Raw genomic sequence first — 26,025 nt, forward strand, 5'->3', positions numbered from 1 at the left:
TCACCCTCAGCTAGCTCTTCCCCAGCCTTGTGAATGGTGAGTTAGCATCCAGGAGCTATGGCCTCTGAAGACAGGGCTCTGCATTTCAATTGTGGCCTTATTGTGTAATCACTGTGTGACCTTGAGTACTGTAAATTAATTCTTTGTGTACTAGTGTAGAATAAAATATCTTCCTCAGTGTATTTTATGATTTAGCCAATTAACATTTGTAACAGAACTTAGAAACAGTTCCTGCTATATAGCAAGCACTTAAGGCCAAATATTTTCTGGATTTCTCTCCTTGTCCAAGGAACCTCAGTTTGTGTTTGCAAAGTTTAACTTCAGCACTGGTTGCTCTTACCGCAGATCAGTCACTTGGGTTAATGGATAATATCCCAGATACATGTTAAGCACTAGGAAAAGGCAGTTTAGAATTTTAAATACACATGGATCATAAACATAAGCACAATTAGCATAATGAGCATAATTAGCATATATGTGCTTATTCTCAACACAGGCATCCTGCTACCCACATGAACAAAACATATAAAATGAGGTAAAACTGATACAAACGGAAGCAGTTACACGAGGAGGGGATGTTCTTAAAGCACTAACGTTGAAAGTTTAAGGAGTTGAGCAAATTGAGCAAATGCTGTCTAAGCCTTTTCTGCTGAGGACATGGTGGGAAATTTGATGAACTAGGAGTCTTCCAAGAATGGAGAAGGACAGCATGGAGAAGTGTGGTGGAGGTGTGGATGCTGATGCTGGGTGTTGGTTGAGCCTGGGGAGAAAAGCAGCTTGGGCTGAAGAGAAGAAAAACCAAACAAACAAAAAAAGGAAGAAAAAAAAAACAGAAAAAGTAGATGGAACCAGCTGCAAAAATCTCAGAAAATGAACCACTAAGAAACCAAGGGCTACAGTTCAACGCTGTGGTTTTCTGAGTAAATATGATTCTCCCTGTGCTGGAAGAGAGAAAAGGAGAGGGCTCTGGAAAGGGACAGGGCTCCTGGTGAGAAATGATGTGCCAGTGAAGGTTGTCCTAAGAATGCACTGGGGAGGAGGAGAGGAAGGCTGATGGACCTACGTGGCTGGAGGAGGAAGCTGGCCGCTGGGCTCCTTCCAGCTGCTCTGTTCTCAGACAGACTTCAACTCTGGGGCCCATGTGGTCAAGGGAACTTTGAGGCACCCAAAGAAAAGTTCATTAAGTGGCCAGTGGCTGCTCACAACTCCCTACTTTTTTTCTAGAGGCAGAGAGTTATGGGTGGGGGAGAGTAAACCTTTTCAGATTCCTTCTCTCACATGTCAGAGGCAAGAACTGAGTCAAAATGTTTGGTGTGTTTATGGAGATTCTCTGAGGCAGAAGAGATGTGGGGTGGGGAGAAGAAAGAGAAAGGAAAATGTTTCTGATTAAAAAAAGAAGAAGTAAAATAGGAACATAACCATTTATGGGGCAATTTTTTTTTCAAACTTGGTCTTCCCTTTCCAGCAGTTCCCTGATATCCTGTCTCTTAAGCTGGAATCTAAGTCTTTGAGAAGACTCGTGAAGACCTGGCTTCAGGCACTAGCTGTGTGAGAGATGGTAGCATTGTAGATGCAGACATGTTGTTTATGGTTATCCAAAGCAACACCTTCCTTAATGAGAAAGGAAGCAATAAAACAGGAACAGCGGACAGGCCAGCTGGGCTAATCAGCCTGGCAGGAGGCCCGTCCTCCAAAAGAAGCTGGAGCCCATTAATTCCAGGATCTCATGTATTTGGGAGTCAACCTTCCCCAGAACTTCAGAAGAGCAGATGCGCTCTAAGTAACCAAACAAGTCTCCTACATAACTGGTCACAAAGGATTCCTTTTAGGAAGCTTCTTCTTGTTCTTTTTTTTTTTAAAACACATTCTAATATTCTTTACATACTGTGTGTGTGTGTGTGTACGCATGTGTGCATGCACACATGCTGTATTGTGCACATGGAGGTCAGAGGACTTTTTGAGGGAGTCAGTGCTCTCCTTCCCACCATGTGAGTTCTAGGGGGCCGGACTCAGGTTGTCAGCTTTGGTGGCAAGCACCTTTACACACTGTAGCATCTTGCTGGTCCTTAGTAAGCTCCTTAAGTCTTACCTACATCTCTTCCTTGAATATCAGTAGTCTTGACTTCGAATGTATTTTGAGTGGTCAAGGTGAACTCTCAATATTGTTTCTGTTTTGTTTGAGGAAGGGAATAAAATCGATCCTGTTTTTCCTTCCTCTCTCTTCCTTCTTGAGTTTTGACCTCACAGCTTTTTTCTTGGTTTCTTTGTCTTTCTCTTTCTTTTCTAGACCATCCTTCATTCTGCTGCCCTTCTTAGCTGGGGAACCCCTCCCCAGTTTTAGAACCTTCAGTGGTTTCTCATTGCATTGCTATCAGTAGGGAGCAACCATTTTCCTTTCTTTCTTGTTTGTTTACTGAGAGGTTTGTTTGATTGCCAGAGAGATGAATAGCAAGTAACTTGTAGCTGATATTACTAAACTCAGTGACCACTGAGCATCAGTTAGAACACTGGTAGCTTTATTAAGGTGGTATTTACCACTTTAAAGAAGTGGAGCTTAGTCATCCATCCTCCAGTCCTTTCCCTTAAAGCCCAAGTAGATGACCTTTCTACTTTAGAAAGATGTCTTATACTTTGGTTGTTTACTTGCTTCCATTTGTCCCCCTCCCCCATGCCTTTGTTTGTTTTCTCAAGGATTATTTCAAACATTATTTTCTCTAGAGAATATTCCTCAACTCTTCAGACAGTTTTCTTATTTTGTCCAAGTTCCAAAGTTCTTCAAAGCTATCAATGATCTTATCTTACTGCACATAATGTAACTTTGTATTTCCCCTTTTTTGCATGCCTCATGAACTTCCTGACAATGACTTCATTAAATATTCAGTCAGCAAATGAAGACATGTCATTGGTGTAAAGGCAACTAACTAACAACCTTCAGCTAGCAAGGGCAAGCACCATGCACTCACAGTTCCAGTTAGGGCTCTGTTATGTTCTAATTGAATTGAAGTCTACTGCTTGCTATCCGTGAAAGTGAGGATCTGGTAGCTTAAGTTCTATGAGCCCCAAGTAAGTGAGCCTGTGTGATCCACTTGACTCTGTTTGTACAAACAGGAATGCGTGACCTAAAAGGATCTAGCTTTTGCCCTTCACACAAGGCACCGGTGGTTATTATAGCAGGAACTAGCCCTACAGAGGTGATCAGAAGGCCAAGGTTTTCATCCTTGCCATTGTATGAGTTTTAGACAGGGATATTTATAGACTATACCATCAACTTAACAGCAGCTAGGAGCAAAGGGGTAAACTCCAGGCAAGTTTTAAAAATAATCTGATTTCAAAAGCACTAAATTATGAAAGATATATCATTATTTTACAAAATATATTACCTTTTGTTTACAAATGCCATTCATACAATATTAATCTGCTGTAACTTGTTCAAGGCCACAGAGCTTGCTTAAGTAGTAAAATGAAAATTCAAACTCAGGTCTACTTCACTGCAGAACCCTGTTTGGCCATTACACTGTTTGTATTTGCCATCTATTAATGACTTATTTTGTAACTTATGTAAAATTTCTTTCTAGTCACCCAAGATTAGAAGTGCTTTCAAAAAATAGTCACGCTCTTGGTGAGGGAATACCAGTGTGACCCCATGATTAGTTGATAATCTGGGGTGACTGCTCTGAAGGTGAGGGTTGGATGAGAGCATTAAAACTTTCATGGTGTTCAACAAGTGATGGTCACTAGACAAGGCTTTTCCACATTAGGTGCTGATGCCTTCTGCACCAGGCCATTGTTGACAGAGGTCAGGGGAAGGAGTGGTGATGATGGGCGGCTGTGGAAATAGCTCTGTGTATAGATAGCTATTTGGAGCAAAGAGGTCATTAGTGGGAGGGGCACCTGGACAGCATTTCAGCATAAAAGTAAGTAGACTGGTTCTAATGCTTGTCCTAAACTAAAGTAACATTACCACCATTACCAAGGTAGGTGGAGTCTGGCATTTGAGTGGACAAATCATCCAGGAGCCTGAAATATTGGTTAGTCAGAAAAGGCTGGGGAAAGGAAGGCTTGGGTAAGCAGTCCGTAACTTCTTTCCATTCAGTCTTCACTATTGCTTATCATTGTGTTGGGTTTCTGGAATGTTCTTCCTTGTTTTCTTTCATATGCACAACATGGCTAACTTCATCTTGACTGTGTGTGTTCAGCATAAGTCTTACTCAATGGGGACCTTTTGAAGAGAAAGAAAGCAGAACCACTTTGTGAGGACTAGAGATACTAACCTGTGAAGCCCTTAGTGGCTCTGACTTCTCTCTCTTAAAAAGGTCCCCACTGTATAAGACTTATGCCCCATAATATTTGGATGGCCCATGGATATTATCCCAAGTCATTAATGCAGTACACGCTGTATTTGTGGTCCTCAGTGTATTCTCCCTTTGATCTGCTTTCTTGGCTTCTGCTCCTGTTCCTCTCCACTGATATCTACTCTTTGACACTAATATCTTGGAGTTCAATTAGGGTAGTTGACATTTTGCCAGATTAATATTTCACATTATATTTCTAAGGTAAAACAAAATAAAAAATTATTTTCTAAAATGGAATATCTGGCATTTACAGATTATAACATTATTTGGGTCCAAAAACAAACAAACAAACAACCTCTCCTTCTCTTCTACCCACATAGAAGATACTCTTCTGTTACGCCTGTATGTAGACACAATTCACAGGGTCGCTACATTCATTTCTGTAGTGTTAGACCACACTGCGATGTTAGCCACAGACTAAGCTTTCAGTGTGAATAGCACATGTACAACTGTCAAGGAGCTAAGACATTACTTCTTAGTCATGCGTCCCACATACTTTGTGTTTCCCTTATTTCAATATTGATTATCTGCCAAGTGATATACACTGGAACAGTAAAGGGATTCAGTATTGTTCAAAGAGTGAACGATTTAATACACACTGGTTTGTTGTTCTTTGTTTGTTTGTGATGATTATCTGTTTGGTCTGAAACCCGGGACAAATGGCTGAGGTATTTATTAATATATCAAAGTGGAACTAGCTACCAGGTTCTCCCAGCACTCCTCAATCTCTACCTGTTACAGGCAGTGGCTGGTATACTCTTCCCCCAGCTGCCCTGCCCTACATAATTCAGTCAATTTGTTTACCTGGCCCTTCTCATCTATTCTTCACCCTCCTGGCTTCTTGGTTTGGCTCTCCCATCTCATCTCTCCTCACATGGGCCAGCTCTGTCTGGTCATGTCCACTCTGGACTCTCCCAGACATCCCTACCTCTTTTATCTACAATAAACTTTCTCTTCCACCACACAGGAGCAGTCAAGTATCCCCCCCCCATTCATTCTTTTGGTGCTGAAACATAGGACCAGTCATGTCCTTTCTTTTTATTTTTTCACTCAATAAGTACCATTTTAATTTACTGATGTTTACATTTTCTAGTTTTTCTTCCTAAAGAAGAATAATATTATTATTTCCTTCTTTAATCATGCTTCTAGTTATTCTGTCATTCTCAAAAGTAACTATTTTTTGATATATTAAAAAGCTCATATAAGTGGACAGACTGACAAACCAGAAGTTTCACTTATAACCAAAGTTTCTTTCTGATATGTTTATTAATTTACCAGGATTATGTTTCTACCTTATTTCCATAGCCTAACATCTAAGATGTATTAAAAGCAGCATAATAACATTGCATTTACTAAGACTTCAAAAGAGTTGACCTTTTTCAATAACATAAGCAACAGATGAATAAAGGATGTTAAATGTGGCATTCATTGCCACTTATACATCTTCTAAAACCTTCCAATGATCAATTTCAAAGTAAACCTATGTTGCCCAAACCAAGCATTTCCAGCCTTTATTTCCTTGGAGAGTGCTACACCTTATTAGACATAGCTCCTATAATTCTTAGGTGGGGTCTTCCAAGGCTTCCTTGTCTTCTAGTTATACCTGGTCTTCTTTGACTACTGCCTCCAGGTAACAACCCTGGTGAACAAATGGACCTGCTAGACTCCTCAGGCTACATGCAAATCCACCATTCTGCTTTCTTGAGGAAAATGCTCACAGTATTTTCCTTTTCTAGGTAGCAGTAACTTACAGAAAAGACAAGCAGAGTGAGAGTGTGGAGAGAGGGAGACAGACAGAGAGGAAGACAGAGGGAGAGACACACAGACAGAGAATGCAGCAGGTGGCTGTTTCAGTTACCTATGATTCATGTGATGATTGGCATTTTTCTCTGAATTACTTAATAAAAAGGAGAGTAGTCTTTTTAAGGACCACACTTACCGTTCTCTTACCCTCACACAACTACCAATGGCCCATATAGTAGCCTAAGAAAACGTGCATCAGAGGGAGCCTTTCCTTTAGGTGGCACTTGCTCTGGAAGACTTCCCATGGCTTCTCTCCCTTTACACTGTAAGATGGATGAATGCCATGAGGGGTCCCCACAACACACTACTGTAACCACCGCTGCACGTTATTATCAACATGCTTCATTAACTGCTTTCCACGAGACTATAAGGTCGGCGAGGACAAACATCACATTAGCTTTGCTTACTATTGTGTTCTCCAAAGTTTGGAAAATTCTACAAATGGCCAGTTGATAAGTGAATGGAGAAAGGATAGAGAGGAAGGAGGAAGAAATTAACTTTTCAAATACCCAGGAAGCCAACTGTAGTTTATTTAATATTCAAAGTACAATCATATGGACAATTCTTTTGGAAATACTTTCCTCCTGACTGGGATTTCACCAACTCCTTCCTGTGCTTATTGAATTGCTGAAAATAATATAAAAAGTGTTATTTCCTCCTCTGATTCCTCTAGGAGATGAAGACACAAATCACAGAGTCCAAAAGACTTGAGCCAAAGTGGTTCTTCTTGGTTCTTATGTCACTGTTTTGGAGTCAGCCCAGTTCTCCACACTGTACCATCTGCACAGTGTCCTAAATGTCTCTCTCTCACGTTTCCCATTTGACCTGTCTCTGCATTGTGAGATTCTCAACTCTTCCCTTTGACTCAGCTGCCAAGATTGAGATGATTATTCTTGTTCTAATGGAAAGGGGTGTGTGGCTCATCCAAAGGTGGGGGTTGTCCAGACATTTCACTGGTTTCCAAAAGTATCATATAGATTTTCATCTAACATGATAATTCACTGACTGCTGAGAAAACAGAATTCTTCTCTAAATGGCAGTCCAAATTTGGAAACCACAGCTGCTTTTAGCAATTGAGTCATTGCCTTTCAGGTGCCAAAAATATCACCTATTATATTCTCCAGGGTTCAAAGTATGAGGAAAGAGAAAAAAGACAAAGAACAAATGGAGAATAAAGGTAGTGTGGAGCATTTCTAGTCACAAAGATTATTAAAGTAACTGTAGTAACTAACACTATAACGGCTATAATGACTGGTGCTCATATGAATTAACACATCTGGGTGTAACCGCCTTCATTTCCTTAAAGAGGAGAGAGAATATAGAATTCTTAGCATCTTTACTTTACAGGTTAAAAAATAAAATAAAGTCTTGGATACCCTGGTTCTCAGCCCCAGTTTAGGGGAAAGCCGACAACTGTTATCACCAAAACTATCTGAGGGAAAATGCCTTCTAATAATCCTGTGTGATGATCCTGATGCACCCAGGCATAAACTCTTCCAGCTTACAGTTTCAGCTACCATGGAACAGGCAAACAATCCTGGCTGTGCCTTGTGTAAATACCAGCTTGTATGTTCCATCACTTAATAAATGATGCTTTTGTCATGAAACTTCAGCGTGATAGGTTACACAGCCATAGAGAACCAGAATAGGGACCATGAATTGAAAGGACTGCTGGGCATGTTGTGCTTGTAATGGTCAAACGGTGTGCCTGATCCAGGAGGCTTTTACTTATAGGTCAGTTCTCCCGGGGTTTCCAAAGTTCCTTCCTGAAGTGGGAGGCCACTTCATGTGTATCAGGCACATTTTAAAAGGCTTGAATCTCAATTTTCTTGTATTTCTGGGACCCTATATAAAACAAGAAGTAAGCTTTGCTCCTTTGGAAGTTCTGTGATGGTCAAGGATTATGCAGTGGTAGAGTGTGAGATGGAGAGAGAATTTCTACTTCCTTGTTTTACCTTCGACCCACCTGCTATACTTAACTAATAAGACACATAATAGAAGGTCCCCTTAGGACCTTCTCTCTTAGCACAATACTACTAACAACAATCCTTTACTCAGGTTCAAAGCTAGAAGAGCCCAAAACAAAGGGACTTGAGTATTTTTCATATTGTTGCAATAAAAGCACTTAGAAGGCACTCTGAGGCATAGATAGATATCTACATATTTATAGGGTGAGAGAATAACTTACAAGTAAATGAGTAAAAGAAAATCCCTTCTAGGGTCCCCCTAGGGAGCAACACCTAATTAGCATACCAAGTCTAGAAAAACTGCAGGATTCCACAGGTTGATTTCTGTTTCTTTTTGAGGCAGGGTCTCACTAGCTGCTTCCAACTCAAGCTCCTCTTGCCTAAGTCTCCCAGGGGCTAAGTTCTAGGCATGCACCACCACAATCTGCATTAGGTGATATTCTTCTGTACCAGTCAACATGTTTGAACCTATTCAAATATTAAAACTTAAGACTGAATTCCTTGAGGCCACATTTTATTCTATTTTGTGTCTCTGGAATCTGGCACTTTGCCTGGTGCTAGCAATACTTGCCCCTAATGGTTATCAAACAGACTGGCAGAAATATTTCAGATCATTTAGCTCTTCTTGCCTAATAAAAGGCAGTGAGAGAAAATGGTTCTGGCCAATGTACTTGATCCCAAGGTAATTACACTGGGTTGCAGAAATCCAGAAGTCTTGAGTATTCTCAGGTTCTAACACTCTCCAAGAGCAACTGAACACGGAGACTGTAGTTATTTGAATATGACATTAGGATGAGAGTATAAAAAATGCTTAGACTTCCATGTTAGTTCTCAATGGTGCTTTTCTATGATGGCTTAAAAGAGAAGTTTCTTCCAGAGGTAGTTTTAAACATCAACCATTCATTCATTCATTCATCCATCCACTTACCCATTCACTTCACATTTACAGAGAGACTACTTGCTGAGAGGTATTTTATCTGCTCAAAAAGATAGCTGAGAATCCTCAGAGTCCAAATTTCTGGAAAAGAACCTAACTGGACAGCACAAGATACTGAATTTTAATGAGGCCCAGTGGAAATTGTAGACACAAGATACTCGTAATTCAGAATGAACAAATCTAAATATCTCAAAATGGGACCCTGTAGCCTATAATCCACAGAATCATTAGGCAGATGACTATTCAAGGCAGATCTCCTCTGGCCACACTAAACCAGAGTATCAGGAACGATATTCAACCCATTGCTAATAATCATCATTGGTTATTTTGATTGGTCCATTAATTAAAGGGGTCTTGCTGGGAAGGCCTATGCGTAGCTGCTTAATATGACTTAGTTTCCGCTTCCTTTTTACAGAACTCACCTCCTGCATGGATATGGATCAGAGTCATTTGTTCTCAAAACCAGAACCTCAGTGAATGTGAACAATGAGTAACTCCTTAAACTAGCCCCCACAGAAATCCCCAGGAAAAGAAAACAAACACATTTGTCATTTCCTTACTACTTAGAATTACTGTTAAAATATTTTTATTATATAAAGAAGTCCTCTAAATAAAAATAAGAGTTTTACTTGATTGTACATGTAGGGCAAAGTTGGAAGGATAAAGAAAAAATTCTGGTTTTTGAAACAAACAAATATGATTCCCATGTGGTTTTCATTCTTTGAATTGTCCTTTTTGTTAATTATTTTGTTATTATAATTAATTTATAATAATTGCACATATATATAGGATACTGTGTACTATTTAATTTATATAATAAAGATTTTCACCTCCTCATTATTTCTTTACAGTTAGAGCCTCTGGACTCTCTTCCAGTTATTGATAAACTACCTTACTATAAATAGTTACCTTATAGTGCTGGAAACACGAACATATTTATTATGTGTTATTATGGTACCTGTTATCCAAATTTTCTATCCCTGCACCCCCTCCTCTTCTAGTGTCTACTATTTTCTAGTTTGAGTGAGTCATTTTACCTCTTGCATAGGGAACACGCAGTATTTGTCATTCTCAGTCTGGCTTATTCTAGTCAACATAATGATCTCCAGTTCCAACCATTTTTCTGAGAATGACTGGATTTCATTCTTTTGCATAATGAATGTTACACTGTTTCTTTATTTGTCCATTGTTAGATACCTTGCTTGATTTTAAACCTCAGTTATTTTCAATAACACTGTAGGAGGCATGAGAGTACAAGTTGTTCTTTGATATGATAACCGTGCTTCCTTTGGATGCCTGGGCCACGTACAGCTCTATTTCTGGTTTTGGAACACTTGTGCCCTACTCCCCATGATTACGCTACTTCCATTCCCATCAACAGTGTGTAAGAGCTCCACACCCTGGACATCATCAGTTAGAATGGCTCTAGATCTCGATGTGACAAATACAAACCCTTCCAACTGTGAAAAACGATGATTCACAATCATCGCTGAAAGAGGGTGATGCTGGTCATGCCTGACGGGACTCTTTTCCTACCCCGGTTCCCACAGCACTAAATTCCAGCTGAGACCCTGTGACCTTCTCCTTGTCTTTGTTCCAAACACAGCAGCTCACAGATAATTTTACTCACTTTCTGAATTTTCCTAATCTGGTCAGAGAGTGTATCTAACAGACGAGTTTTCAGGAAGTCCATCACCTTGACCACCCGGCCATCAATGTAGCAACTGCAATAGAAATAAAACGAGTCAGATACAATCTTGAACAGGGGATTTCTCTTAGCAGAAGTCTCTGTTTCTTGAGGTAAGACTGGCTCTGAGCTTCATCTCCTGATAGTTTCCATTCTTGATGCTTTTAAAGCACATAATATATTTTGTATCTTCTCCACTTCCAATTCCATTTGTCAGCTGCTGTGACATTTTTTTCAGACGTTCTTAGGTAAAATCCCACTTCTTGCTTTCTGGGAAATAACAGAAAATCCATAATCTAAGCTGGGCAATAGAGAAAAACTTACCTTTTTCTTGGGAAAGGGACTTAGCTTTCAATCTCATGGCTGCCTCTATCTTTACCTTAAAGCAATATAAGCATGGGAGCTTCAAGGGGATACCCAAACATTTGCTAGGTTTCCACTTTTAGATAGGAAAAGAGATAACAGAGCAAAATTCTGATGCAGTGCAGTAAGAGTCTCAAGTGTTTCCAGAAAGCTTGCTTCCTTGGTACACCTCACTATGGCTGAGCTCCCCTCCATCACTGGAATGAATGAATGAGTGAATGCATGAACACACAAATGCAAAGAAACCCACAGCTCAGCCCAAAGTGCTCTCTTGAGCTAAAAGGCTAGGGCTCCTTTGATTTGCTTTCAGTCTGGTTTTCATTGGAAGCTTAAGGGAATCATCAAGTCGCACTGACACTATGTTGTGAACATTTGGCGAAAACAGGCCCATCCCATTTTATGTGGCCCTCCTTCCTGAGCAGACACTGGCTTCAGGTTAGGTGACTTTCAGTACTTCGAACCTCCCCTTATGCCTAGCACTGCAAACTCTGAACTAAATAAATTTTTAAATGCTTATGATTCCCAGATGCCTAGCCTAATCTACTAAAATCTTAATGGTTGATAACTAATGATAGATTTTCTTTCATTTGAAATAAAATATCTATTTATTAGTACATTCAAATCTGGATTCAAATTCTTAATGTTAAATATCCATGCCAACACATGCTGTATTGGATGCTTGGGTTTAAAAATCTTTTATTATAAAAAGGTGCTCTGATTGAAGTAAGAGAAGGGGGCAGGTCTTACTCAACCTCCTATTGGTGTCTCTCACCACCATAAGACATTTACAAAGAACCCAATGTTTAAATCACTGATCTGTTAAAAATAGGGTGTGCTTTTAGAGACAGACAGTTAAGTTCAGATTCCTGATTTGGTGTTTGCTACTTATGTAATCTCAGATGTTTTCCTAATCTATACAGACCTCAGTTTTAGCATATTTAATTTTTATCATCTATCCACCCATCCATCCATCCACCCATCCACCCATCCACCCATCCATCCATCCACCCATCCACCCATCCATCCATCCACCCACCCACCCACCCACCCACCCATCCATCCATCCACCCATCCATCCACCCATCCATCCATCCACCCATCATCCATCCATCATCCATCCATCCATCCATCCATCCATCCATCCATCCATCCAATCTATCATCTATCTACCTGCTCATCTATCTAGCTTTTGAGACAAAGACTCGTTTTATAGTCTAGGCTGGCCTGGAACTCACTATGTAGCTCAGACTATTCTCCCCTTTTCTTTTGTTCCTTTGTTCAAGGTACATCACCTTGAATTAAACTTCCCCGCCTCCCGGTCCCGAGTTCAATATGCTTTGCCACTTACTACCCAGATGATATGGGTCCCCGCTTCCTTTTCCAAATTGGCATAGAAATTAATGGGTTTAACTGTACCATTTTCACACACACATATTGTTGGGAAACCCTGATATTTAAGGTCACCTTCTGCTATGTCCCCACAGATCCTCTGAACTCTGTGCAAGATGGAGGACTCCCTTTTCCAGCAGAGTTTCCTCTTCTCTGCCTGACCTTATCTGGGGAGCCTGACCTGCACACCCTCTACCTGAGGAAGGTCACAGTAGTCCTTGACAAACCTACAAGTTCGATTTCCTCTCTCCATATAAGAACCCACTCAGCAAGCATGGGGATTTCTGGAATGCCTCTCTATGCAAACGAGGCATGTTAAACTCCAGCCAATGACTTACACTCACCCTGAAAACTCCTTCCATGCTCCAAGGTTCATCTATAGCCCTGTCAACCCTGAATAAAAATGTATATGCACAAGCTGTATCACTGAAGATCATCTAAGAGAGCTATTTTACTAAGTGCCATCTAAAAGATCTGTAGCACTAAAATCCTCAGAGATGGCCTTCTCTTCCCCTTCCCAGTCACTGCCAGACTCCACCCATTCTGGGCTCTGCTTCGTCCTTCCATCCCCTTGTGCAACAGCACCTAGACACAGAACCACAATATATTTGGATTTCTCTTTCTATAAGATGGGTGTAAAAATTCAAGCCTGGATCCAGCAAGATGGCTCAGTGGGTAAAAGGTATTTCCCACAAAAATCCAATGATCTGAATTTGACCTATGAAACCTATCTCTGACATACACATATGTGTGTCCTCCCTCCCACCCCTCCCTCCCCCTTCTCTCTTCCTCTCTCTCTCCCTTCCCATCTCTGTGTGTATCTGAGTCTATCTGTCTGTCTGTCTCTCTCATACACACACTCACACAATATAAATAAAAATGTAAAAGTAAAAATTCAAGCTTGTAATATTTTTATGAGGTTGCTGCGGTGAACAAATAAAGAAAAATACTGGTCATAGGGCCTGCCTAGCACATAAAAGGTATCCAATAACCAAATATAGTCAGGTTACTTAAAGGCCCAAGATAGCAGAAACTTAACTGAAAGGCTGTGATTTGGGATTGCAGGGGGAGCCTCTCTCCGGAAGAGAACACACTCTGTGAGGTTTGAAGGAGGAAAATAGCAGGAAAGACAAGCTCAGTACTATTTGCAGGTGGGGGCAGAAGGAAATGTGCAACCTATTGCTGTTTTCTCAGACTGATGTTCTATTTTTCTGGACCCAGAAGTAGTACAATTGTTCCTTCATTCAGCAGAGGAAGGAGCTCTAATAGAAACTCCAACTTAAGCCTTTTAGAGCCCATAACTGACCCCATTTTTAACCTAACAAGCTGGATTTAATTATTCTCAGTTGTTCCTTGGCTACTCCTGAATACTGAATTTGGCCTGGAGCAGGAAGAGCCACAAGCAGAGAAACTGGGGAATAAAGTTACCTTGATGGTGTGGGTTAAGAAATGACCTGGTTCTACTTAAGGGAAGACATGGAAGTGCAATTAACAGGCTGTGATAAGCACTTGTCCTGAGAGGGTGACATCAAGGCATGGACTGACTGATGACCATAAGCCCAAGAGAGAGGCTGATTTGGAGAATACTATGCTGAGGACATTTAGGCATTAGGGCGGGCCACAGCTTTTTAAGGGAGAAGCAGGATTTAGTTCGATATATCAAACATGCAGAATGTCAGGAAGAAAGTAGATACCAGGTACTTAGAGGAAAATCACGATGGACAATGTTGATGTCTTCTTCAGCTTATGAGTCATGGATGAAACAATGGTTATAGACGAAGTTGCTAAGCAAATAAGGGAAGGTTACAGAGACATCAGAGACCCTTAAAAGAGCTTCTCAAATATGGCCCTGGGCATTGTCTGTACCTCTGACCCGACTAAGGGGCCCCATCCCTGCCCTAAACAAAACTGCATTTTTTTAACAATCCCAGTCTGAGTCTAATTTTAATTAGACTGAGAATTTCAGCAATTTTCATTTGCAGTTTGAACTCACTTTTGTCTCAAACTATTTAAACAGGAACTTTGGTCACTAAAATTTGGGATGTTGCTGAAGAGGGAGAGGGAATCCATGGTAACACAGAGCATGAGTTGGATAAACCCGAAACCTCTTTTATTATATTTTATTTTCTAAATTTAGACAGGAGCTCACTCTAATCCAGTTTAGCCTGGAACAATTCACTATGCATCACAAGTTGGCTTCAACTCACAAACAGGCCTCCTATTCCAGCCTATTAGAGAAAGCCCTGCTTACCAGAGAGCTCTGGTTCCAATAATACATCTCCATAGTTCCATAATTATGGGCCCAATCTAGCAAATAGATATTGGCATAAAGAAAGTAAAGCAGTCTTTGCCTACTGTTTAGTGATAATAAACTGCTTATTATGATGAGGAGGGTTGTTTATTTATTCACTTACTTATTATATACGTAACTACAGCCCAACTCCAATGACACTGATTGCTAATAAAGAGTGGGTAAAAGGAAGCCAGGCTAGGTTACTACTAAGTTTTCCAGTAATATGGGGGCAACTCTCTTCTTTACTGTCCTTTACCCTCAGAAGATGATAAAGGGGACCCTTAGCTACCACCAGTTTCTACAAGAGATAGTTTAGTAATGGCTGCAGAGGATTCTGAGTCAGATAAATAAAACAGAAAGAAACTGTTGGTGGGAGAGCAAAGAAAGTCTTCAGTTAGAGAAGTTCTACGAAGTTTAATCTAATCCCAACAGTGTGATTTTCGAATCCCCTATGGTAGGACTGTTGAGTAAATCTTAGCTCTCCTTCGAGCTCTTGTAAACCCTAACTTCACTAAGGTCACACAAAGAAATGAACTCAGGTGATGGGGTGATGCCAGGAAAGGCATGTTGAAAGAACCTTTTCATAACTACTGTAAAGAGTTGAAACATTTGGGCATGACCAGAATAGTCTGTCTTTCTTGATGCCATCTACTGTCATTCTTAGAGTGGCCGGTCACACCATGCATGGCAGAAAGGCTGAGTAATCAAAGCCGAAGTATCCTCTTATCAATTTATTCACCAATGCTCTTGCACATTTAGATAAAACTTAAGATTTTATTTACTATAATATATTTCATCTTATTTTTAAAGCATTGCCTTGTTATTAAAAGAGAAATAAATGTAAATTAAAACATAAGCACAAACAAAATAGAAGAAGATAAGGACTCACTTAAAAGAACACTTAGAATTGCTGTTCACATTTTGATAAATATCTTTCCAGAATTTTTCATAGTGTACAGGAAATTTCCTACAATATACTAAAGCAAAATCTATTCTAGATCCTATTGTACTAAAATATACACTTAAGTTTGTCCCAACTAAGACACCCAAGTCATCTCACAGACAAACTGGTCCGGCATCCCGGTTTGATTTTTACTCCGTCCTGATGACGTATGAATACACTGCCTTTCAGTTGCAGCTCCAGTCTTTCCTCCTTTCCCAAATCCTCAAGATTCAGCTTTAGGACTGTGCTACAATTAGCTAGTTATGCCCATTAGCTTCTTAAAACATTTAATGAGGAGAGTTTGTTGGCCCCAGGGGCAGCTGGTTTTGTTTATCTGGCCCTTTACTTTAAGAGGAAAAACCTTTGCCCCTTATTATCTGACCCCTTCTTTTATTTCAGGTAATTGCATTACGGCTGGCCTCCCAATGCTCAGGAATTTCCGGAGCTCCCCCCACCACCCTGCCTGCTGCTTTCAAAAAGGAGGGTAGTCTATTCAGAATTTTAACACCCAGCCAGCTAACTGAGCAGGTAATTCCATAAAACTGAAGCTTTCCCCTCCAAAGGGGATTGAGGAAGGGGGTGCTTAAAAAATCATTAGAACAACCCTGTTGACTTGCAAAACCTAGCCTGACACCTTGAAGCCAGCGGTGGAGAAAGCTGATTGGAGACTCCATGGAGCTGTAGAAAACGTGCTTGCCCCTCCTCCTGAGGGCCTCACTCCTGACTCCTGCTGAGCTGCTGCTCTTTGCACTTGCTGTAGGGTTTGCTTCTGAGGCAGGGCCATTCTTCATCTTCCCAGCAGTGTGTCAAACTTGCTATCTTGTGTTTAAAATTATTTAGGACAGAAAAGCTTGAATGAAATGAATACTCCTACAAAGAGATTCTAGGTGACAGAAATGCTTTTTAAGCACTCTTAAACTTGTTTGAGTAATTCCATGCATGAGTTACCCAACAGACTAAAATATTACAGTTAATTTGAAAGAGTTTGTGCTATGAAAAAAAATATAGCAAATTGGTATACACAAAATATGGGGTTATGGATATCCCCCAGCACATGATGGATACAGGAATATATATATATATATTTTTTCAACAAAATGAGTGAGTATATGATTTAATCCATCGTGATCCAAGGATGTGGATTTGAGACTAAAGTGCTTTAAGGCTAAGTTCCCCACTCCTAATCTGTCCCTCTCAAACTTCTTGTAGAGTTTGGATCCTGAGCCTGAAATGTAGTATTTCCCCCATGTATCCAGAGTTGTCTGTGGAGGGACACTGTCTTGGCAGAGGCTCAAACAGCTGGACCTTGATCCCAGCACTGCTGGGGAGAGTTTGCAGGAAGCTGGGAAAGGAAAGGGTGGGAAAATCCTGTATACTTCAGCCATGGGAGTGGGCCCTGAAGAGGCCTCCTCTAGGGATTACGTTACAGCAGGCAATGGCACAGAGTTTAGGGACAGGAATGCATCCAGGTGTTTTATGTCTGAAAACTGATTGTGGGGCCATTTTTGCAATGAGATCAAATGTAGAAAATACAAAATTAGGCTCAAAAGTAAATATTTATACAGAATGACAAAATAAATTACAAGCTCCAAGAAACTTGAAAACCCTTTTTCTGCCTCTGTCCCCACTTGTTCCCCATTTCCTCTAGTTCTCATTCTCTGCTCTCATTCTCCTGTTCTCTAGGCAATTTAACAGCAATTTAGACAAAGAACTACCTCCTGATAGCACCCTTTAGATAACCTCACAGTGCTCAGTAACTCCTAGCAGTCAAACAAAAACAAAAAACAAAACAACAAAACAACCACCCTCCCAAAAAACCAAGGAAACAAACAAGCAAACAAACAAACAAACAAACAAACAAACAAAAAACCCAACCCCAGAAAGGGCCAGAAGTTAAAATCATTACCTTTTTGGTAAACCTAACAGTGGGGCATCAGTAGGCAAAATGGCAGAACCTAAAATGCCAGAACTTACCACCTACTACAGTATTTTAAAAAGCCTCTTTATTCTTGAAACTTTGGTATATGTATGCAATGAAATGTGATCATTTCCTTGTGCTGGGTCCTGCACATGGCAGTACCAACCCTCTAGTCAAGATCTGCTCACTGGTACAATAGTGGCACAGCTGTTTCAGATGTAACTAACTGATTTTTGGTTGAAGATGTCAGCATCTATCATAGAAACTTGAAGACAAATTGAAGAAGACACTAGAAGATGGATAGAACTTTCATGCTTGTGGATTGAAATAATGAATGTTTTTTTTTTTTAAAAAATGGATACAACACCAAAACTAGTCTATAGATACAATGCAATCCCCATTAAAATTTCAGTGACATTCTACACACACACACACACACCCACACACACACAGAGAGAGGGGGGGGGGAGAGAAAGCCACAAGAACTTGAATAGGTAAGAATAATTCTAAGCAAAAATAATGTCTGAGGTATCAGAATATCTTAACTCGAATTATACTATAGAACCATAGTGACAGACAACATGGTTCTGGTGCAAAAACAGATATGCTGACTAATGAAAAAGCACACAGAAGATCCAAAAGTATACACATACTGTTATAGACACATATATTTTGACAAAGACAACAAAATATACTTTAGAAAAAAGACAATCTCCTAAAAAAAACTTGGATACTCACTTGCAGAAGAATAAAATTAGAAACTTATCACTCATTCTGAGCAAAATATCAACTTAAAGTAGATCAAGAACTTTAATATAAGATGTAAAATGGCTAGAAAAGTGTAAGGAAAACACTTTAAGATGTAGGCATATGCAAAAACTTTCAGAAAAGGAAGTAACTCTAGGCACTAACAAGTCAGATTACACAAAAGTAAAAAGATTCTTCACAATAAAGGAAATCATGGCCAGAGCAAATGGAAAGGAGGTTAATATGCTGAATTCAAAGACTTGTGTCAGGCTGAGATAGACACCATTGGTTAGTTACCTACTTTATGAGCCTGATGGCATGACCCTGAATCCCCAGCACCCCACAACCAAGCTGGACATAGTGTTATATGCCTGAAATACCGGGTTGTGGAGGAAGTAACAGGAAGGTCCCTGAAGTGTGCTGGCCAGCCAGTCTTGGTAATTTGGTGAGCCCCAGGATCAGGGAGAAATCTTGTCTCCAAAGATAGGGTGGTGAGAGGCTGAGGAGCACACTACACCTGGTCCCATAAGCATGTACACACAGTACACACAGACTAAATAGACAACATCCTCCCCTGAAAAACCCTTAGTCAATAAATGGACTGAAGAACTAAGTTGCAGTTCCTGAATCAAGAAACACAAATGACCATAAACATTGTAAAAAGTGTTTAATATCCTCTTAGCCATTAAGAAAAGCCAACTAAAACTACTTTGAGATTCTCTAGCATCATAGTAGGAATGGCTAACACCAAGAAAACAAAGCACAAAAAATGCTGGGGAGGATGTGGGGAAAAAGGATTCTTTGTTGCTGAGAAGTGTAATTGTGTGCAGTCACTATTGAAATCACTTCAGAGGTTATTCCCAGAATTAAAATTAGAACACCCACGTGACTCAGTTTTCCTGCTCCTAGGCATGCAGTGGAAAGACCCTGAGTTCTGCCATAGAGATGGCTTATGTTTACTGCCCATGTTTAGTGCTGTACTATTTATAATAGCCAAGAAAAGGCTCAGCTTAGATGAACGGGTCAAATACACATGGAATAGATACACAGTAGAATTTTATTCAGTTACAAAAAATGAAACCATGAAATTTACCAGTGAGTAAAAAAGCCAGACTCATGAAGATATATACTGTATGTTTTCTCTCATACAGGGTTCCTAGATTTTAATTTGTAAGTATGTGTTTGTAATTGTGTGTGTGTGTGGTATGTATGTCTCTGTGTGATGGTATCTAAATGTAATGCAAATAGAAAGACAGCCATGAGAAGAGTTGAGGAAAAGGAGATCTTGTTGGAGGGAAGGGAAATGGGGTACAAGTGATCTGAGAGTTGGGGGATCGCAGGAAGGGAACCAACAAGAGGGCATTCAGACAGAACACAGGAACCAAGCATTATGAAAATGCCACACTGAAGCCATGACTTTGTATGCCAACTTAAAAAATAAAAACAAACCACAAACGAAATGAGCATATATGTAACCTCTCCATATTCAGTAGTGTTTATAAATTAAAGTTATGTGACTTATATGATTTTTCAAGCATGCAAGCAATGCTATATGGTTTATGACTTCTCATGTACATAGTAAAAATTTTGAACTGTGTGCTAGAAGCATGCAATTTGAAATTACTCAGTTGTATGTCTGGGAAAATAAAAAGGCTTAGCCTGGAAACAAGTACACTTCATTTTTATATTTAAATGTTCTGTTTCACATAGAATATCACAAGAGAAACAAGAATAGCAGGGAAACTTATTATAAATGGTGGATATATATTAAATTTATATCTAATTCTGCTTCCAGTTATTTTATTTTATTAAGGCTACTGTAAGAGTATTTATGAGGTTAAATTATCTATTCTTCTCAGGAAAAGAGTCAATAATGAATCCTCTCTGAGAAAATGTACATGCAAGAACTTTTTAAAATAACAAAAATGAGCAAAAACATCCTGGCCAAAATAGATAGAAACTATTCAGGAAAAGAGGTCCATGTGTAAAGACAGAAAGGCGAATGGACAACGGTATTTTCCTCTCTGGGAGGCTGCATGGGACTAAACTTCACTGAGTTGATGAAGCTAAGAGCAGGAACATCAGTTTTCCTTCAGTTAAAATGTAGCTGTACCATTACTGAGACTCCACTGCTTTCCCTGCTATTGACTTCTCAGTTAGCAGGTGAGGCCTTGGGTAGTTGTCTGAATAAAGACAGGCCCATGCTGCGCCTGGGTGAGCACACTGCAGTTTGCTGGGTGGGAGCATAGTCATGGCTTTTGAGTAGGAAGGGGGTGATCCTGGAGGGGGTCTTGGCAGTTTGTCACGGTAGATTTACTCTCTAAGTTTAACAGCAGTAAGGGTATACAGTTGATGCCTGGTATTTCTTTTCATACTTGTGGTATTTCTACCTTAGAACTGGAAGGACTGTATGACTTCCAGGGCCTTCTCATCTCCAGGCATTGCAGGCTTTGAGATAAAATTGTTGGCTTGTTATAAATTCATTTCTAAGTTTCCATATATTTCTAAGGAAAAACTCTAAATTCTACTTCTACATTAAGTCGCCCACCATTCAAAAGGCAGATGTTAGCAGGTACCATAGTCTCCCTTGGTCACAGCAAAGCCCTTGGCAGAGGGAGCCCACTGAAACACAGAGGCAAATGTTGGGCATTTTATGTGTCTCTGCATTTCAGCTTCCTCATAATGCCTCCTGTGTACTAAGGATGGATTGGATGGAGGTGAGGCACTGAAGGGAACAGATAGGATCCTATCCATCAAAGGAAGCAAAACAAAAGACGTGGTGGCAGAGAAGTCACAAGGGACCCTGGTTTAGAAGAGCAAAAGATGGTTTCGGGGTTTCCAAATCCCCATTTAATTTTAGTTTGCAAAGAGAAAATAGACTCACATGTCTCACAGATCAAAAGGCAAAGAGTGTATGGTGAGAAGTGTCCCTTCCACCTCTATCTTTGTGACCTCATTTCTCCCTTTTTATGCAACAAATGTTGCCAGGTTTTGTATTTTGGTGATTTTAAACACACATACAAGCAGAACATTCTACACTCTGTTTGTGACCACTTCCACCCCTAAGTGTTATCATGTTGAATTTTTTGAATTAGTACACAAGATCTTCCTATTTTTAAAAAATTACAATAGCAGTCTATTACATGAATATACTATGGCGTTATTTAGCAAATTCTCCAACACTAAAACCCTTTAGTTAAATTCTGCTGCTACAAAGCTGAACCAAGTAGTGCCATGCAATGGAGGCCGAAGGGAAGGCACTTTCAGTGTGAGTTCTCACACTCAGAGCCCTGGTGAGTCAGCTGGTGTTCTCAACCTCTAGAAATGTGCATGAGAGATGGAATCAGCAGCAGTGCAGCATTTCCCCAAAGCACACCCATTGGACACTTCCCCAAGACTGAGAACTATTCTGAAGGAATACCAATTAAAGTTTCACAAATTTGCTTATTATCTTATGCTTTAATTATTTAAATTTGAAGAAAAAAACCTAGTCTAGCTACAATATCTTTTTGTTTCGAAGTTAGGACTCAGTTTTGGATGTTCAGCATCGGAAGCATGATACAACAGTGTGATAGTTCATTTTGATTGACGGGATCTACAGTCACCTCGGAGACAACGCCATGAACATGTCTGTGAGGGAGCTCAGGGGTTGGTTACATGTGAGAGTCACCATCCCACGGGTTGGGGTCCTGAGAGGATCAACACTGGTCATTATTTGCTTCCTGAATCGAAGTCCTGTTTTGTGCCTTCCTCTCACAATGGATCTGTATTACTGAACTGTGAATCAAAATAGATCTCTCTTTCCTTAAGTTGTTTTAAACTTTACAGAGCTTATTATTATGTGTGTGTTTGACATGTATATGTGCATGCATGTCTTTGGGCATGCTTGTACCATAGTGTGGAGGAAGGAGTACAGCTCGAGGGATCTGAGGATCAAACTCGTATCATCAGCCGTGTGTGACACTTCATGCACAGAACTCACTCTTTCCAGCTCTTAAGTTGCTTTTGTCAGTGTTTTGTTGCAGCAATGAAAAAAAAAAAAAGAACACCAACAGCATTGGTCAATAAATATATTGCCTTGCTTACGTTAATCCTAAATCTGCCTGGGGAGATCATGCAGTCTGAAAACAAATCTAGAAAGATTTAAAAAAAAAAAAAAGTAAGGAAAAACTTGATGGGATTAGGCTAGACTATGATACAGCAACTGGAGTTCAGAGATAAAGTTATTTAACATTTCTGGAGGAAGGGAAACGATATAAGTTATCAAAGATAAACAGCCACAATGACAGTGAAGTATGGGCTGGGCACACTGGAAGGAAGCCTGACTAGGCCTCTAGACTCACCAAACTTCCTTCAGTTCTCCCATTCAGCAATCATACAAACATCTACTATGTACTAAGTACTTAAGATACTGGGGATTCAGGTAGCGAATAGGAGAATTTCTTTGTTCCTGTACAGCTTACATTCTGGAAAGATTAAAAATAGCAAATTGTTTCATATTAGAGGTAAATACAATGAAAAATATAAAGTAGGACTAAGGCATTACATAGAGGCTGGGCATATGGTTTGGCTGGTAAAGTGCTTATCTTGGAAAAATGAGAACCTGGCTCTGATCCTCCAAACCCACATAAAAGTGCCAGGAGTGGGGTTCCTGTTTGTGGCTCATGTTCTTACTGAGGCAATGGAGACAATGAAGTACATCGGTTTTGCTGGCTTGTCCATATAGACTAATTGTGAGCTCCAGGCTAATGAGGAATTCTACCTCAAAGGAGCTAGAGGTATACATAAGGAGGACGCCAAAGTTCCTATAGATTTTGGGGGAAAGGTTTTGGGAAACGGGAAAAGTAAATCCAAAGATTTATAGAGTGGAAGTAAGCATCACTAGAAGGTTTCTAGGAACAGGAAGGAAACCAGGGCAGGAGTGTGTGAGGGTGGGAGGATGGCGGCAGAAGAGTTCAGGGAATCAGTCAGTATGAAGCTCCACTGGCCACTTTAAAGGCATTTGGCTTGGATTTACTTTTAGTTGGATTAAGGGACACTGAATGATTCCTAGGGAAGTCACAATAAGGTCAACCTAAGTGATCACTGAAATGAACAAATGGACCAGGTAGCAACTGACTGCAGTAGATTAATGAAGAATTTAAATTATTTGAATTTTTATTATAGTGTGGAAATGGTTTAAAATGTTTGGAATCTGGACTTCTTGTAAAGGTATAACTGGTGGGAAAGGATGATGGCTTACTAAATAAATGGTAGGATATGAGCAAATTCTGCACATGGAATAAACAAATGAAACTGTAAATAATGAAATACAAAGCATGACTAAGAAGACAAACAGAAAAAGACCAAAAAAAAAAAAAAAACCTGACTGCAGTCAACACATTTAAATACCAATACTAACAAAACAACAAGGCAAATAAGCTAGCTGAATGTTTTAAGAAATAACACCTATCTTTCTCTTGTCTATTAGAAACCTATCTTTAAAGATAGGCACCACCTTAAAGTGAACAGATGAAAAAAATATTCCAAACCAATCAGATCAGGAAATGAGCAGGTTTTGGCATCCTAGTATCTGACAAAATAGCCTTCAAACTAAACTAATCAGAAGAGATAAAAACAAGCCTTCATTCTAATCAAGGTATCAAGAAATTATCACAATACTAAACATACATGCACCAAACTCTGGAAAATCTATGTCATAAAAAGTGTACTCATGGAATAAAGACACAGATTAACATAAACCCCTATAGTAGTAGGTGAATTTGCCACCATACTTTCTCTGATAGGTCATCTAGACAAAAGCTTAAGAGAAATCTCGGGATTAGGTGTCAATTTGTATCAAATGAACGTAACCAATGTCTATAGAATATTCCATCTAAATACCAAAGAATAAAAGTTCTCATGCTCAGCAGCACATGGAAACTTTTCTAAAACAGACCTCATGCTAGACACAAAACTAGCCTTAATAAACTCAAAATACACAAAATCAAAGTAACTCCATGTATCATATCTGGATGTTATGCAATTAAAATTAAAATCAACAGCAAACAAAATTCTAGTACATACATAAGCTTATGGAGATAAGCAACTCATTACTGAGTGATGAGTCAAGAAAGAAAGAAAACAGAAGCCAACATGTTCTTGGAAGTAAATAAAAATGAAAACCCAACACCCCACCCACTCCCTGACACATTAGAAGCAGTCAGATGAGGGACGTTTATAGGTCTAAGCACCTATATTAGAAATCATAAAGAGTACGAATAATGACTTAATGATGAAAAAGAAATCCAAACCCAGTCCATTACAAGAGATAATAAAAATCAAAGCAGAAATTAAAGAAATAAAACAAAGAGAACAATCAAAAGAACCAATGAATCTAAGGGCCAGTTCTTGGAGACTATAAACAAAATTGTCCCAGCTAACCAAAAGACAGAAAGAAAGAGGTGATCCAAACTAACACAACCAGAAACTAACAGGAGAAACATTACAACAGACACAGGAGAAATTCAGAATATTATAAGGGAATACTTAAAAACCTGTACTAGAATAATTTGGAAAAATCTAGAAGAAATGGATCAATTTCTTGCTTCATTCAAACTGCTGAAGCCAAGCCAAGAAGAGATCAGCAACCCAAACAGATCTATAACAAAAGAGATCAAACAGTAATAAAAAGCCCAGATGAAGGCCCAGATGAATTCACAGCAGAACTCTATCAGACTTTCAAAGAACTACATTCAACACTCCTTATGTTTGTCATAACAAAAAGACAGAACAACAAATCTACAGACCAAAATTCTCAATGAATATAGATGTAAAAATCCTCAATAAAATACCAGCAAAAATAATACAGATCAAGTTGGCTTGATCCCAGAAATTCAGGACTGGTTAAATATATGTAAGTCAGTAAATATAATAAATCATATAAATGGACTTAAATACAAAATCACATGATCATTTAATAGCTGCAGCAAAAGCTCTTGACAAAACCCATTATGCTTTTATGATGAAAGTTCTAGAGAGAGAAGGACCAGAGAAAACATACTTAAGTCTACATAGTTACATACTAAAGGCTATAAATCTTAAAACCTACAATAAGGTATGATATTTGCTAGACTTTAAAATATCTCCTCTGAATGTTTTTCAGGAGCACACATGCACTTTATCTTGTGATCAGGAAAGCTAACTTGTTAGCAATCTTTACTATTGCTGTTCCATCGCCTATAATGAAACCTTAAGACACAACCTATTTTCAGTGGTTGGTGTCTGGTGTTGAGTTGAAGCTTATGAAGCTGCTTTCCCATGGGTGATCATTAGATGTAGAGGTGTTTAATCCTTATCACGGACTGCTCCTATTCTATTAGTTAGACACATTCCGTATAGCTTCTTGGAAAGCCAAAGCTGAATATGAATGTGAGGGATAGGAAAGCAACTATCAATTATTGAATAGAATCTTCAGAATGTGCTGTGACAGAGAACTCAGTGACTCTTTACAATCTGCTTACTAAATATTAGATACATAGGTTTTACATTCTTTTCTGTTAATTAAAATTCTTACTATAGCTGGACTAAAAACAAAGCAAAGCAAAGCAAAGCAAAGCAAAGCAAAGCAAAGCAAAGCAAAGCAAA

The 26,025-nt window shown here is 39.4% G+C and overlaps 1 protein-coding gene across 3 annotated transcripts in view; it reads right to left on the reverse strand.

The window, feature by feature from the left end:
• The window catches only part of Hpse2 (heparanase 2 (inactive)), a 593,647-nt gene that overhangs the window by 144,146 nt on the left and 423,476 nt on the right, over positions 1–26,025 (reverse strand). For all 3 annotated transcript variants that reach the window (XM_028773832.1, XM_028773848.1, XM_028773840.1), the window contains one exon: positions 10,690–10,783. In XM_028773832.1, the coding sequence (XP_028629665.1) occupies positions 10,690–10,783 (94 nt within the window). The remainder of the gene's footprint in view (positions 1–10,689; positions 10,784–26,025) is intronic.

Source organism: Grammomys surdaster, unplaced genomic scaffold, assembly GCF_004785775.1.
Source record: "Grammomys surdaster isolate TR1022 unplaced genomic scaffold, NIH_TR_1.0 66, whole genome shotgun sequence".
Taxonomy (NCBI): domain Eukaryota; kingdom Metazoa; phylum Chordata; class Mammalia; order Rodentia; family Muridae; genus Grammomys; species Grammomys surdaster.